At 44.3% G+C, this 16,298-nt stretch overlaps 1 protein-coding gene across 1 annotated transcript; it reads left to right on the top strand.

The window, feature by feature from the left end:
• The first annotated feature begins 4,544 nt into the window (after nt 1-4,544).
• Nucleotides 4,545-13,042, top strand: LOC147600092 (uncharacterized). The gene is made up of 8 exons (XM_086752399.1): nt 4,545-4,731; nt 5,199-5,675; nt 6,937-7,050; nt 7,997-8,622; nt 8,862-9,000; nt 9,598-10,440; nt 11,692-11,870; nt 12,869-13,042. The coding sequence occupies exons 1-8, from the start codon at nt 4,545-4,547 to the stop codon at nt 13,040-13,042; spliced, it is 2,739 nt and encodes a 912-aa protein (XP_086608525.1).
• Nucleotides 13,043-16,298: the final 3,256 nt, after the last annotated feature.

The raw sequence follows: 16,298 nt of genomic DNA, 5'->3' as shown, positions 1-16,298 counted from the left end.
GAGCAAAGTAGCAAGCATACCTGCAAATGTAGCAGTGATACATCCTACTACATTAATGAAAAGGAAAAGACCCACCATGCTATATCTTGTTCTGTAGCATTTCAGTTACTGGAAGAAATATGGATTGTTAGATGAGAATGAAAACACCAGAACATTATTTCCTGGGTGTTTTGCACAGATAGGAGGAGCTGGAAGCGATTGTGCGGCAGGATAACTATGACCTGGTTGCCATTACTGAAACGTGGTGGGACCACTCCCACGACTGGAGTGCTGTGATGGAAGGCTACAAGCTCTTCAGAAGGGATAGACGAGGAAGGAAGGGTGGTGGTGTGGCCCTTTATATTAAAGACTGTTTTGACGTTGAAGAGCTTGGGGTTGGGAATGATACAGTTGAGTGTCTATGGATAAGGATAAGAGGAAAGGCCTGTAGGAGTGACATCGTGGTGGGGGTCTGTTATAGACCGCCTAATCAGGATGAAGAGAAGGACGAGGCGTTCTATGGGCAGCTTGAGCGAGTCGCGCAATCGCCAGCACTCGTTCTTGTGGGAGACTTCAACTTCCCTGATATATGCTGGGAATATCATACAGCGCACAGGAAGCAGTCCAAAAGGTTCCTAGAGGGTGTGGAAGATAGTTTCCTTATGCAGCTGGTACGAGAGCCTACCAGGGGTGGTGCCCTGATTGACCTACTCTTTACTAACAGAGAAGGTCTGGTGGGAGACGTGAAGGTTGGGCACTGTCTTGGGCAGAGCGACCATGAAATTGTAGAATTCTCTATTCTTGGAGATGTCAGAAGGATCACTAGCAGAACGGCTATCCTGAACTTCAAGAGGGCGGACTTTGACTTGTTCAGGACGCTTGTTGCGAGGGTCCCTTGGGAGTCGCTCCTTAAGGGTAAAGGGGTCCAGGAAGCCTGGACGCTCCTCAAGATGGAGATCTTAAAGGCACAAGAACAGGCTGTTCCTGAATGCTGTAAGGCGAGCCGTAGGGGAAGAAGACCGGTGTGGATGAACCGGGAACTATTGTTGAGGCTCCGGAAGAAAAAGAGAGTCTATGTCCTCTGGAAGAAGGGACAGGCTACTTGGGGAGATTACAAAGAAGTTTCTAAGGTATGCAGGGAGGAAGTTAGGAAGGCAAAAGCTCAGCATGAACTCAGATTGGCCACTGCAGTAAAAGAGAACAAGAAATCCTTTTACAAATATATCAGTGGTAAGAGAAGAAATAAGGAGCATTTACACCCTTTACTTGATGCAGCGGGGAATGTGATCACTGAGGATAAGGAGAAGGCTGAGGTCCTCAACGCCTTCTTTACTTCTGCCTTTAATAGGCAGATCAGGTATCCTCAGGGCACTTTATGCCCTAATCTGGAAGTCTGGGATGCCAGGCCGAGTACACCCCCTGTGGTACAGGTGGAGACAGAGAGCTCCTTCTCCATCTGGACTGCCACAAGTCCATGGGACCGGACGGGCTCCATCCTAGGGTGCTAAGGAAGTTGGCGGGGGTGATTGCCGAGCCGCTCTCGGCCATCTACCAGCGGTCCTGGTTATCTGGGGAGGTCCCGGAGGACTGGAGGCTTGCCGATGTGACTCCCATCTACAAGAAGGGCCGTAAGGAGGATCCGGGGAACTACAGGCCTGTCAGCCTGACCTCAGTACCTGGGAAAGTTATGGAGCAAATCATCTTGGGTGAGATCACTCGGCATATGAGTGGCATCCAGGGGATCAGGCCCAGCCAGCACGGGTTCACGAAAGGCAGGTCGTGCTTGACCAACCTCATTTCCTTTTACGACTGGGTGACCAGACTGGTGGATGAAGGAAAGGCTGTTGATGTGGTCTACCTGGACTTCAGCAAGGCCCTTGACACGGTCTCTCACAGTATTCTCCTAGGGAAACTGGCTGCCTGTGGACTGGGTAGGTATACCCTTCTTTGGATAAAGAATTGGCTAGGGGGCCGTGCCCAGCGGGTGGTGGTTAATGGAGTCAAGTCCAGCTGGCAGCCTGTTACAAGTGGTGTCCCCCAGGGGTCGGTACTTGGGCCCATCTTGTTCAATATCTTTATTGATGACCTAGACGAGGGGATTGAGTGTACCCTCAGTAAGTTTGCAGATGACACCAAGTTGGGTGGCGGTGTTGATCTGCCTGAGGGTAGGGAGGCCCTTCAGAGGGATCTGGATAGGCTGGATCGCTGGGCTGAGCTGAATGGCATGAGGTTCAACAAGGCCAAGTGTCGGGTCCTGCACTTTGGCCACAATAACCCCATGCAGCGCTATAGGCTCGGAGCTGAGTGGCTGGAGGACTGTGAAGAGGAAAGGGACCTGGGGGTGTTGGTTGATGCTCAGCTGAACATGAGCCGACAGTGTGCCCAGGTGGCCAAAAGGGCCAACGGCATCCTGGCCTGCATTAGAAATAGTGTGGCCAGCAGGAGCAGGGAGGTAATCATCCCCCTGTATTCGGCACGGGTGAGGCCGCACCTTGAGTATTGTGTTCAGTTTTGGGCCCCTCACTACAAGAAAGACATTGAAGCCCTGGAACGTGTCCAGAGAAGGGCAACAAAGCTGGTGAGGGGTCTGAAGCACAAGTCTTATGAGGAGCGGCTGAGAGAGTTGGGATTGTTTAGTCTGGAGAAGAGGAGGCTCAGGGGAGACCTCATTGCACTCTATAGCTTCCTGAAGGCAGGTTGTGATGAACAGGGGTTTGGCCTCTTCTTCCAGGCAACAAGCAGGACCCGAGGAAATGGCCACAAGTTGTACCAGAGGAGGTTTAGATTGGACTTGAGGAAAAACTTTTTCTCTCAAAGAGTGGTAAGGCACTGGAACGGCCTGCCCAGGGAGGTGGTGGAGTCTCCGTCCCTGGCAGTGTTCAAGAGGCAGCTTGATGAGAAGCTACAGGATATGGTTTAGTAGCTGTGGCAGCAATGGTAGTGGGAAGACGGTTGGACTAGATGATCTTATAGGTCCCATCCAACCATGTGATTCTATGATTCTATGATACAAATATCCTCACAGACATGCAAGTTACCACCTGGATATCTATAAAGAAATACTTACAAAGCAAGGCAGGAGAACAATTAAGATCACCCCACCAATGCTTCCAGGGGAAAGCAAACTGAGCCTCCTATGCCATAAATGTTTGTAGAACCTGATCTTATGTCCCCTCCACAAGGACTTCAGTCATACCACAGTGCAGGAGCTAGAACACATAGAAAAGGTGATAGCCTGATGATAGCTCAGAGCACTCTTCCTTGATCATTACTGCCTGTGAGGGTCTGAAATCCTGCAAACTGTTCTTGTAATGATTCTTTAGCTCCTAACATTTACTGTCAACCTTCTCCTTTAACCTGTCTGACCTCCAGGCTTCATCCTCATCCCTGACTCTGGTCTGGCCATGGAATATGAAAAGGCAGCCCATGGTGATCTACTTCAGCTTAAGATGTGCCTGATCGAGAACAGCACATGAAACAGTACAGGAGAGAGATCAAGCGCACGCATGTGAATGCCTCGTCCATTTGCTCTGTGACTTTACAAATGCCCTGAGAAGGATGAATACTAACAGTAAGACAGAAACCTGTCAGCAGTGTGGAGAAAGGAAATGTGGTAAGTGTCTCCAAAACCAATCCAAGTAGGCTGCAAACTGCAGCTGGTCTGCAGGCTCAGAGCATTGTTCTCTGAGCCAGGAACATCCCTCAAGCTCTCTATTAGAGGTCAACATTGTCCCTGTTCTATGGGGGTAGATTAGAGAAGATGGGGAAAGGAAAACCCTTGGAAGTGATCATTCTCTCTAAAATCATAAGTGAGGAACTTTAGAGCAAACATTGATTACTTGAGTATCAATGTCTTGATGACAACATTTAAATTTGTGCCAAGTTTAATTTTTATTAAGAACCAAATGCAAGAGTGACTTAAGTAAAACCTTACCCTGAAAAAACATCACTGTTTTCTTCAAACATTGGAGTGTGTGCAGAGTCTGAACCTTGCGTGGGGCTGGTCTGGATGGCAGTGTCACTGCCCAGATTGGCTGGTGATTACATCAATGCCTCTTGGATTAATGTCTGTTGAAGGTAGTAGGTATTTTTACTTTAACTTCAGTTAATGTAACTTTGAAATTAGTCCTTTGGAATCACTTCATAAATCACTCAGGGGAAGCCATTTTTCACTCCCAGAACATTATCTCAATTTCAGGTTAACTATTATAAGCATATAGAATAAAATGGGAAGAAAACAACCTACTCCTCCAAAATCAGATCTCCATCCATACTCAACATTTTTGCTAAGCTAAAACATTAGACAGTCCTCAGGATAAACGCAAGAATCTCAAAAGCTTATTCAGAGACTGATCTTCCAATAAGCCTCTACAGTATGGAGCGGACTGGCGAGAACTGTATGAAGTTTAACAAAGACAAGTGCAAAATCCTGCACCTGGGATGACAACCATATCCCACTCTACTCAGTGTTAGTCAGGCCACACTTGGAGTACTTTTTTTCAGTTCTGATCCCCACAGTTCAAAAAAGATATGGACAGACTGGAGATGGTCCGAAGCCCGCAAAGATGATCAAAGCACTGGAGAACCTGCCCTGTAAGGAAAGACCAAAGAAGTTAGATCTTTTCTCCCTGGAAAAGAGATGGCTCAGGGGAGATCTCATCACAGTATTCCAATACTTAAAGGGCAGCTACAAAGAGAAGGGAGGTTCTCTTCACAAGCAGCCACATGGAGAAGACAAGGGACAAGCAACGGGTACAACTTGCACCAGGAGAGGTTTCATCTTGATATAAGAAAGAAATTTTTTACAGTGAGAAAAATCAATCACTGGAACAACCTCCTCAAGGACATGGTAAAGTCCCATTATCAGAAGTTTTCAAGATGCAGTTGAACAAGGTGCTAGATAATCTCATCTAGGCTCCTTTTCCCACAAAGGTCGGACCAGATGGTCTTTAAGGATCCCTTCCAATCTGGCCTGTTCTGTAATTCTATTATATTTTTCTTTCATTCAAACTATATAATTTCACTCCGACCCTAATACGTGTTTATACATTGCCCAAATGCATCTGCAGTAGGCAAAACTAATGTTGTTCTTCCTAGTGAAGGAGCAGTCATTGTACTGTGAAATTAACTGTATTTCCTGGAAGGATGTTCCCATGTGAAACCAATATTCCCGACTGATTGGAGTGAGCTGTACTACTGTTCATCTTGTATCGTTTCAGGTGACCTCATTTGTCATAAACTGTATTGCTATGACCTCTACATCCCATCTGCCCCTGCACCACGGAACAAGGAGCAGATAGCTGTTGACAGCTTTATTAATGAGAAGATTGTGGAAGTCCTGGAGAATGAAGATTACTGCTGTTACCATGGTTACAGGAATTTTGTTGGTGGAGATACCATCATACATGCCATGCAGAAACCCATGAAAATTATCCCTGTTACACTTATACCAGTCTACAAAGACCAATACTTTCAGACTCTTTTAGACATGCTTGTAACTGCAGATAAGCTGAGGAGAATTGTACTGCTTTTGTTCGATGCTACTTACACTTTGCCCAGTCTATGGCAATGTTGCTTTTCAGTAGAAGTCAATGACCCACAACTTCTCCGCAAAATAAAGAAAACTATAGATCGTCATAGAAAACTGATTCCATTGAGTAGAAGGAAACAGCTTGTATTGAGGGAAATAGACACAGGTAAGATCATAGATCTTGTCATGTTTGACCGTTGGATTAATTTAGTTTGAAGTTTATTTTGCCCTGGAGGAGGCGGAGGAGGATGACAGCTTTGTAAAGAGGCAGTTTCTAGTATGGGTCATTAAGGATTGCTAAGCAATACTGATCCAAGTTTCTGCCAGATTATCTCCATCAGTCCAGGCTTCCTCCATCAGTCTATCCAGGATGCAAATTAGCCCAACAGTTTATTACATAGCTACTTCAGTGAGGATTTTGACAGATTGCCTTACTTTAAAATGTCAAAGGTGATGTCTATACATGATGAGACACAACTGTCTAATTTGGGTAGAGTTCTGTGCCCATAAATGAGTTCTAAGATAGACATAGCTCATGTTGCATCAACTAGAACCACAGACAGAGTAAAGTCACACTGTCTGCACTTGGTGATGTTAAAGCATCCTGAGAGTTTTACCAAAACAGTCTTGTGGCAGTTTTTTCAAAACTCTCTATCTGGGAAATCTAGATTTTTGGTTCCAGAGGGAGAAAAAAAAATATATATTCTGCTTAAAGGTAAATGCCCTCTGATGCAACTTGAAATTACTTTCTTTAGACAGCCTAAAATATTTTGCCTAAAGAATTCCAAGAAATCTTAGTGCTCCAGTGAGATTTGCATATCTTGAGGAGAAGCTGAAACAATTTCTTTTCAATAGTATGAAACTCTCTAGATAGCCAGAGGTATGTAGGATATTCAAGCCACTGCTGTGTAGAACCAATTATGACTTTCTGGCCAGCAGTTTTATATTCAGATAAAGGATGTATTTCTTGTGACAGATTTTCAGTGTCTGACCTGGTTTGGGGAATAAACCCAAACACTGTGCTGAACACTTCACAAAACAGATGGACAGGCACAGTTGTTGCCTCTAAAATCCTAAACCTTTAATGACACCTAAGTGTTTGCAGATCTGCACTGCTTTGGGTGTCTGCACCCACACAGGGCCAGGTACTAAACATCAGTCACAAACCAGCTTCCTTCTTCGATGTCAGATTATATAAGATTGTGCCTTCTGGTTGTTTACATTTTATCTTATCCTGGAGAAGAGCTTGCTCTCCTTAACTTCCCACCTTCTCTTTCCAGAGTCTACTTCATCCTTTGCATCCTCCACAGGCAGAGACTGTAAGTGATACCAGCATTTTTGAGCATGCACTTACTGCAGAGTGTCTGCAGGATAACAGAGGTGGATTTAGCCAACTAATGTCTCTGTACTCTATGTTTGTATTACAGCCCCTTTCAGGAGGTCAGATAGATCAAGGGAGTCATTCAGACCGTACAGGAGACATCACTGCACCCCTTCCTTCAGCAACTCATTCTTGCAGCACAGAGTGCTTCCCCACAGAGGTACTGCTCCTGCACATACACTCTGTACACAGACTGCTCCCACACACTGGTCATGCTCTCCCAGGCAGGGTGCTCCCCTCCATGTAACACTCCCACAGAGTAGCAGCTGGGAGGACTTTCTTGCAATTGCCTTTAGGAACTTTCATGTCCTGCACAACAGAGTCCTTCCTTTGCAGTCGTGCTCTTGAGCTGCAAAATAAAGATTGTATTTATCTACATCAGAGTAATTACTGGAAGATGATTTGTATAGGCATAATGCTCTAAGGTGGTGGTAACTGATAAACAATGCACTGCAGCTGCAAAGGAAAGAACTGGTGGGGAAAGCAAGCATGAACTGTGTCCCCCTTGCTTATGGCATTAGGTGTACATCTGACTGCCTGGTGAAGCTAGATAAACTATAAAACAAGCATGATAAGAGAGGCGTTACAGTTCACCTTGACTCTGGTAGGCCTATATAGTCTTAATGGGTGAGAATCGACTAAAATATGGGTTGCCACTCATGTCTGTGCAGCACTACTTCAGCAATGCTGTGGGCCAACTTCAATTCTTACCGTAGTCAATAGCAAGACTTTATCTCTTCAGAGGGGCAATAGACCAGCTCTTTCATTAGAGACATCAGCTGTAGTCAGGTTTTGACCACTGCACCACATTCAGAATATGTATATGGCTTTGTATCCTGGGAGATCCTCGAGAAGAATTATGTGCTAGGTTTGCTCTGCATGCCTAACAGAATAGTAAGGAGTGACTCTCTTCCTTTCCATTCAGATTTCTGGTACATTGTAAATATGTTTACTGATACATTCCTAGTACCATCTCAAAACACATCCTCTTCTCTGAGGACAGACAAACTGACTAATGGTCCCTGTAGGCGGTAAACCAGTACAGAAACTAGGTAGAAACTCTGGGAGGTTCCAGCTGATATGTGTTTACTTTATTTTCTGTCCAGAAACTGAAGACATCCTGAAAGAAATGTCCTACGTATCTTTTCAAGAGCTGGATGATTATTTTATGAGATACTGGGATGCTAGCAATGAGTGGATCAGACAACAGATCTGTCAGGTCTTGGTCAAAAACATCAAGAGGGATTTTCTGACTTTCTCTAGGTTGGCAAACCTAGAGAACCTAGAGCTGAGAGTAAGAAATCTCATCCAATGCAACAGCTCTGCTTCCAATCAGGAGCTTCGCATTCAGCAGGAAAAACTACACTGTTGGATTCTGGCAGCAATATTTGTTCATGTCTCCACAACAAACAATGGAAAGCTGAAGGCTCTGTTGAGGGGAATGGTCTTTGCAAAATGCACTGTCCCTTCAGAGGAGAGAAATTATGAATATCTGTGTTTTAGTGCCTACCAGAAAATCAGAACAGCCATCTCCAGTGCTGTTAAAAAACAAATACCCTGGCCAAATTTCATAGAAATGTACCTGAAGCACTTGGAACGTTTTCTGAAGACACTGGAGAAAACAGTGACTTGTGTAAACCAGAGGGTTGTGCAGTTCCAATTCATCCAGAAGCAGCTTCAGAGAGTACCCTGGATGATAAGACACATCTTTATTCTTGTTCTTACTGAAAAGGTGCGTAACAAACTGATCACGCTGTCCTAGTATTGCTTTTGTAACTCCTGGCCTGTCCATCTCTCACTGGTGTGACATTACTCTGTGAGCAGCAAATACATAACCCTTGGGCAAGAGACTTGTTTTATGCCTCCTTTTAGTCAGATGTGCAGTCAGCTACTTAATGTGAAAGTAAGCAAACACCAGCAGCGAAGCTCACAGTAAATACACACAACTCAGTTACTCTCTGTATTTTCCAGGTGTTTGAAGAAAAACTGCTTGCAGTCAGCCAGCCCTTCTTCTTCCATGTGTGCACAAAGTTGGGGAAAAAACACTGGGAGATTCTGCTGGAGATCACTGAGCGCATCACTGAACATATCCAAGCCAGCCACACACAAGGTAAGGAAATAAAGGACTGGCCTGAGGCACAGGCAAAGCCAGTACTTGATTTGGGCATCAGATTTCAGGGAATAGCAAAATCACCACTACTCTGCTGGTCACTGTTCCAAAAGGTCTCAGATGCTTTATTTTTGACTGTATGTCTAGTTATTATCCCTTTTTGTCTAGCATCATCACCACTGAGTGACTTGAGGAAGGTGATGATGACAATGACAAAATAATAACTTTTCAGAAAGAGATGAGACTAGGCTTTCAGTTTCTTGGATAAAGCAACTGAGATCTTCACTACCTGATTTTTCTGAGCTGAATGTTCTTCTGCGCATTGAACTGAGCCATGTGGTCCTGAGACAAAACTCTCACTAGAGACATAAACCAGCACTACAGTTGCCTACAGATGTTCAACCTGGCACAGCCTTTTTAATGAGATTGTGGTGACTTGGCTCTGCTTAGTAGATGCTACAGCAAATAAATAGTATTTTTCTTATCTTCCTGTCTCAAATCATTGTACCATGGTGCCATATTCTTTTTCAAAAGTCAGCAATGTGTGATACGGTGGCTCCTCTGCAATGGCATTAACAGAACACTTTTCTGTCACAGGAGCAGTAAAAGAGTGCCTGCATCTTCTCCAAAGCCTGTGGGAATGGTGCATGAGAATTGCCACTAAAAAGAAGACATTGGCAATGATCATCCTCAACCATTTCTTCCAAAAGTTGCTTTACCACCCACTGGGTGAGGTGAGACACTGCATTGCACCATTACTCTTCAGCAAGGATGGCACATACACGCATGCTACTGAGCTGGGAAACAAAATAATCCCAGCTGATCCCAGCCACGTGGAGGCAGCTCTCCGAGAACATCTGAAGGTCACCTTCCCTGATCTTACCCTCAAGGGACAGATGAAGACAAATGCCAGCAGCATTGTTGTGCAAGGTATCACACCTGTAGGCAATTCAAAGATCTACATAGCCAAACAACAGACCCTGAATGACATCTTGCAGACAAATGCCACTGACAGTGACTGTGAAAGGTTTCAAGAGGTGATCAAAATAGTGGCTCTGTGTCAAGACAAGGAGTCCATTGCCAAGCTGCAAATGTCCAGTGCTTGTGGAGTGCCTCCGCTGTACATGATGGAAGATGGGAACCCGCTCTTGGCTTTCCTGCAGGAAAAGAGAAATAAGCTCACCCAATCCATTATAATAGGCATTTTAAAAGATATTGCCAGAGCTGTCAGATCATGTCACCAGAAAAGGGTCTTACTTTGCAACATCACTCCAGCCAGCTTCATTGTGGTCACAGGTGGGCGACAAGGAACCGGAGCACTTCGTGTGCAGGTCAAGCTGTCTGATTTCTTCCAGGCTAGGCTGACTCCCCCAGAGGATGAGAGATACTATTCAGCTACCGATTGTCCCTACGAAACAGTCAAATCTGGGCAGATCAAAGGTAAAGACATGAGGAGCTGGTGGGGTGAAGATGTGTTTGGGAAAAGTTGATAATTTTCACTAGGCTGCTATTCACTAATAAACAGGTCTTTTGTGAGCCACTGCTCTGCTCTGAGATTTAGTATCCTCAGGGAGTTTGTCCTTCTCTGTATCTGTGAAGAACTTGGAGAGCCATGATAAACAGAGCTAACATTATTAATGATACAAACATGCAAAAAGACTAAGAATGAAATGTAAGAAGCCACAGACAGCACCTGTTCTTAGCCTGACTACTACTGAAACAACTGAATTCCATTGCTAGGACCCCAACTTGTTCTCCTCCTTTACAGTTTTGTTTGGTTTGGTTTTTTTTCTGCCGCAGTCTAACAGTCATTCTGAGTACCTGCCTAGGGCTGGCTGGCTATGATGAATGATTTATACCTGCCCAGCAGCAGTAAGCACTCAAACCTGTTGGAGATGGGGTTAATCATGTGCTTCTTACAAGGAAATAGCTTTAACAAAAAAAACCAAAACAGTTCAGGAAGCACATAAAAATTCAGGCAGTCTCTGCACGTGACACCTGTTGCAACTTTGCCTGTGAAGCTGTCATAACAGACTAAGATTAGCTCACTGAGTCATCAGAAATTATGGAAAACTCATGCTGTAAACAATGTCAAAGGTTAAATAATGAAACTGTCCCAGAAATGCTCAGGAGTATGCGAACTTCAAAACCTTACAGCTCATACTTTGAAATCCTAGACAAAGCCCTTGCTCGTACACTCAGTTTCCCACCCTGTTACTGGAGCCACACAAGCCCCGTAGCCTAGGCATACATTGTAAGGGTGAGTGTCTATGTGGATTCTTATATATGTAGTAAAGGCTGAGTTGCGCCACAGCCTTCCTTCAGTGAAGACACTTTAAAAGTCTCCTTTTTTCACACCCATCAGAACTCCTCTGAGACCTCCATCCCTCAGTCGAATGTACTTACAAGTGGCCAAGATTCTTCTAAATTATTAAGTGCGGTATAAAGTCTCACACGGACAGTATGAATTATTTTCCATATTCTGCTCTGTTTATCCTGCTTGTGGGTAATTTGTAGGCTGTTTAGTAGCTATTGCTAAGAACAGTTTTCCCTCTTTTGTTTTCTTATTGGCCATGTCCAGCTGCTGTGAGGATTGTTACTGATGGTTACAAAGATAAATCTACATCCATGGCAAGGGCAAGATAATTCTGGTCATGGGCTTTGTCTTGATTCATCTCTGTCTTAACACAGGAGACAGTGAGGAGCCGCTCTCCATATACTTCAGTGCTCCTGAGTCCCTACAGTATCACATCTTCTCTGCTTTCTCTGATGCATGGGCTGTTGCAGCGACATTTTACTCCATTCTCCTGTATGGTGGGCAAACATACTTTGAGCTCAGGTACTTGCCCAAATCCAGATTCATAGGAGAGGTAAGTAAATTTCATAGGGGATCAGAAAAACATCTCTTCAACCAACTGGGGGATGTGCCCTGAATGCCAGAGGCTGTTAAGGGTGCGAAGGTACACTAATAGTGAGAAATTAACAGGAGCCATGAAAAATTCAACCTATTTCAGCCTGACATGCTGAAGTTCATATTTCATTTGGTCTTTCAAACCTGTGGACCTTGATAAAACATGTGAATCTGGGAAAGTGCACAAAGAACAATCCTTGGACAGACAAATAGGCTGTCCGTATCTGACTGGTTATACATCCATGTTTGTAGTCTGGGTAAGCTCCATTTTCCCCAAAGTAAATGGGGAACTTAAGACTCCAGAGAGGTGACCAAGTCATCCAAAAAGGGAGAGGAACTTGCAGACATCTATGGGAAGCAGAGGGAAAATCTGCATATTGCTAAAAGAAATCTGGTTAAATAAGCATAAGCACTTGCTATAGCGGCTTGTGTACAGGAGACTAAAGTGGAAGTTTCCACTCTGAGACCTGTACTGAGTTATTGTATCAGAGATCAATGAAAACCACAGATATCTGAATCTTCTCTCTACCTTGAGATGGGAGTAGGGTCTGATACCCCTATGCTTGAAAGATCTATGACTGCTGCATTGGAAACTGATACCAGCTATGGTATAATGGGTTTTATTACAAGTAAAGGACATTGTTTGGTCTTTCAGGGGTGAAGTCATCACAGGAAATGTAATGTGAGAGCCAGATTAGCAGCAGTTCAAAAATCTACACGGTGCTGCACAGTGGTGTCGGGGAAGTGGAAAAGTGAAAGGGGTATTTAGATAGGTCAAATTCTGCTCTAGTATGTTGGTGTAATCCTGGAAATCAATAGTTGACTCATCTACATTTCTGTAACCTATGATGTCACCTTGAGATAGTAGGATAAGCACTGTCCAGGGCTGTTTTGTTTTGTGATCAGGCTCAGCTGCAGTCACCATGGTTGGTCCTTTTCTTTGTCTTCCCCTCTTAGATCTGTAGTGGGCACAGGGCACAAAGACCAGACTCAATTCCTCTGAAACTGTGGGACATAATAGCCCCCAACTTGGAGCATGATGAGACAAAGCGTACATCCATGGAGGCACTGGTAGATCACCTGGAAAACTACGGGAGGACCCTGGGTATGGAAATTACTATAACTGGCTAGTCTCTTGGTCAAACATCACTGTATCAATGACTACGTAATGCAATACTGGTAATTTGTAGCATTGTGACACCCAGTCAAGGGACTGTGCTAGGGCTGTACAGATGCAGAATTAGAGACCTTACAGTTTTACAGACCATACAGTTTTAAGATAAATGTAGCCATGAAAAGCATGTGTCCCTTCCTTCCTGCAGAGGAGCAGAGCCTTACAGCTGGAGGAATTCCACCATCTAGAGAGCTAATCTTAGGGACACTCTTTATTCCCAGAATCCTGCTTCTGATCCTTCCTTTTACCAGCAAAACACCAGACCAGTGGTGTAAAATTCCTCCTACTGTGAATAGCTAGGTCTGAAGAATTCAGACAGCAGTATGTCTATACCTATCACCTTCCCATGTCAGTTACAGCTTCTAGAGCAACAGTAACCATAACCAAGCAGACTGTTCAATGCATTAAAAAGTGTATACGGTATAATATACGTGGCTGATAAATTCTCTATTAATTGATGCTGTCAGAGTCTAGGTAAACTTCTCCACCAATCCCACTCCGTTATTGTACCCCATTTTGTTCTGTGTATCTCTCCTTCAAATGAAGGCTCAGGTCTACCTCTGTGTAGGGACCTTGGCTTTTAGGTAGCGGAATCTGATTTCATTCATCCCATTAACCTGGTGCATTGCGTAGTCAAAGGGATAGAAACCTCTCTCCACAATTACTCACCTAGGTCTTAATTATTTCCAGTTAAACTAACAACAATTTTGGCTGGTTGAATTCTCTTTCATTACAGAAGCTATTTAATAAGAGACTCCTGAGATGATGACAATGAATTTTCATAGCATGATGCCACGAACCTGACACTTACAATAGCCTGGAACAGCCCTACAGAGATAAAGGCAGGAGGTTTTGAGTCTCCACAGAGGAACTTGTTGGTCTTTGGAGGGGCCTAGACATTTCCTGTAACTATTTGCAGTGCTCACACGACATGGGAACACACCCATGGTGGTTTCTGCTGCCTGGTCATCACTAACTGCTGCAGCCCCTTGACTCAGAAGCTTTAAGACATTTTAATCAGTAGAGGTTAGCCTCCAATGCTAGAAATATTTAACCTGTATTTGACTTAATCAAGGTTCACTCTAAAGTTGATTCAAGCCTTTGGCTGCCTGCGTATACCAGTATACAGCAGAGGTTTCTGGGAAGTCTGAGCAGCCAGTTCAGAACGCACAGATACAGCAGAGGACGTAATTACCGTAATTACACTCAACAGAATTACCAGAGTTTGTGTCAGCAGTGGGAGCTAGGCTGAGATCATCCTTTTATATGGGTCACTGAAAAGTCATTTCTTTCCCAGCTTGATGCCTGTCTGTAGAGCTCTTTATTCACTTTTCAGTACCTTGTTTGAGCACCTTCCTCACATACATGAAGTGACTAACACCATGTGCAGACTGACATCTGTTACAATGAGTTCCTCCCTCCCCACTTGCCGTCTCTTCAGGATCATTTCAGGAGAAAACCCCATAGGCACGTGGTACATTGGTCTTCATGAAGAGCGGGCTGCAGAGTCTCTGAGTCTTTTTGTCTGTGCTGGAAGCACAGCAATATAAGAGCCACCATCCCTGTGGGGGCTGAAGCGTATGAGTGACTTTCATCCTGCTTAAATAACTGTTAGATACTTTACTTATAATAACACATTCTTTGGTTGCAGCCCGAAGCTCTTAGCCAGATTTTTTGTTTCAGTTCCACAAAAGCTAAGCCATACCATTTGCCCCAGAGAGACTGCAGCCATGACAGCAAAAGGAGCTCTATCCCTGCCCTCAGCATTTGGGTGGTATGAAATACAAACTCCAGCCTTCCTTTTCTTTTCTTTTTCTAGGGTCAGATGTGGACAAGCTACATGAGATAATGAGCCAGTTCTCTCCCATCTGTGAGGAAGATATTACAATGGTAATTGTCAAAGCTGCTAAGTAAGCTTTCCAGATCTGCCAGCTTTGTAAATATGTTTTTGCATGTTCTAGAGCGTAGTGTCTATGGCACTGGCTGCTGCCACTCATATCTACTAATGGTTAGTAGCAATCAGTGTGTCCTGGTTTTGGCAGGGATGGAGTTAATTTTTCCTCTCAGTAGCTGGTATGTTTTGGATTTTGTGTGTGAAGAATGTTCATAAACACCCTGATGATACCAGTTGTTGTGAATGAGACCAAGGACACCGTCCTGCTTTCCAAGTCTCGCTAATTTGCAGATGCAGGAAGCTGGGAGAAAGACAGACAGCATAATTGATCCAAACTGGCCAAAGAGAGTATTCCATGCCATAAACGTCATGCTCAGTATATAAGTGGGGGCAGGCGAGGGTGGGTATCTGCCTTCCTGGCATCCATCCTTCCTGCTTGTTTTTGCTGGCATCGTTCCCCCTACCTTGCTGGCTCCTTTTTGCTCCTTTGCTTGCTGCTCGGTTTTGTTTCCGTGATCGCTGCTCGGGACGGGCTGTATCGGTCATTGGGACATCGGGTGGTGAGAAAACACATATTGTTCACTTTGTATATTTTTAATATCCTTATATTCTGTTATTATTGTAGTTTTCCCTTTTATTTTAGTAAATCGTCTTCATCTCAACCCACGAGTTCTCCTTCCTTCCCAATTCTCTCCCCCATCCCCCTGGGGAGGGGGAGAGTGAGTGAGAAACTGTGTGGTGATTCGGGCTAAACCATCACACAGTGTTAATCCGTAATCAATAATCGTGATTAATCATTATCCTAATAATTGCAGGGTAATCTATCTAAAGAACATGTTTGTTGAAAACCAGATATGCATACTGAGAAAGCCAGCCTGGTACTCTGATGATCAGGTCTCACAAAATGTGTGTGTAAATCTTTGAACAGTCTGGCTTTGTCGAGCACTTGCCTGGTCACTACTGAACTTCAAATGGTAGGAAAGCTGTGCTTGGCCAGGCCTAAATCAAGCAGATTTGGTTTCTCTGGCCCTGTGGGAAAAAAAAGGGTCAGAAGCAGCCTTGCTGATCACATGTGCTAACGGGATGTATGTAAGTGTTGTCTTATTTTCACTTCTCCACTGCATTTGGCCCAAAGTAGAAGTACCTATTTAACAGACTTGATAGTGGACTCCAGAAAATCAGATTGATTTCAGACATGAAGAAAAATGTTTTATAAGTTTTAAGCTAAAAGCAAAGGATTTACACCACTGGGATCCTACTTAAGCCTGGGTTGTTTCAGTATGTTCAAGCTGTTCTAGCACCAGCATTTCACAGCAGGC

Source organism: Chlamydotis macqueenii, chromosome 7, assembly GCF_036417535.1.
Source record: "Chlamydotis macqueenii isolate bChlMac1 chromosome 7, bChlMac1.mat, whole genome shotgun sequence".
Taxonomy (NCBI): domain Eukaryota; kingdom Metazoa; phylum Chordata; class Aves; order Otidiformes; family Otididae; genus Chlamydotis; species Chlamydotis macqueenii.
Note: the sequence above shows the minus strand (reverse complement) of the source record. Positions and strands in the feature narration are given on the sequence as shown.

What these genes read in the sequence shown, in the direction of transcription:
- LOC147600092 (XM_086752399.1), top strand. Translation starts at nt 4,545, where the DNA reads ATGATCAAAGCACTGGAGAACCTGCCCTGTAAGGAAAGACCAAAGAAG. An exon ending in AGACAAGGGACAAGCAACGG is followed by an intron (nt 4,732 to 5,198) that starts GTACAACTTGCA and finishes GTATCGTTTCAG; the next exon opens with GTGACCTCATTTGTCATAAA. An exon ending in CAAATCTGGGCAGATCAAAG is followed by an intron (nt 10,441 to 11,691) that starts GTAAAGACATGA and finishes GTCTTAACACAG; the next exon opens with GAGACAGTGAGGAGCCGCTC.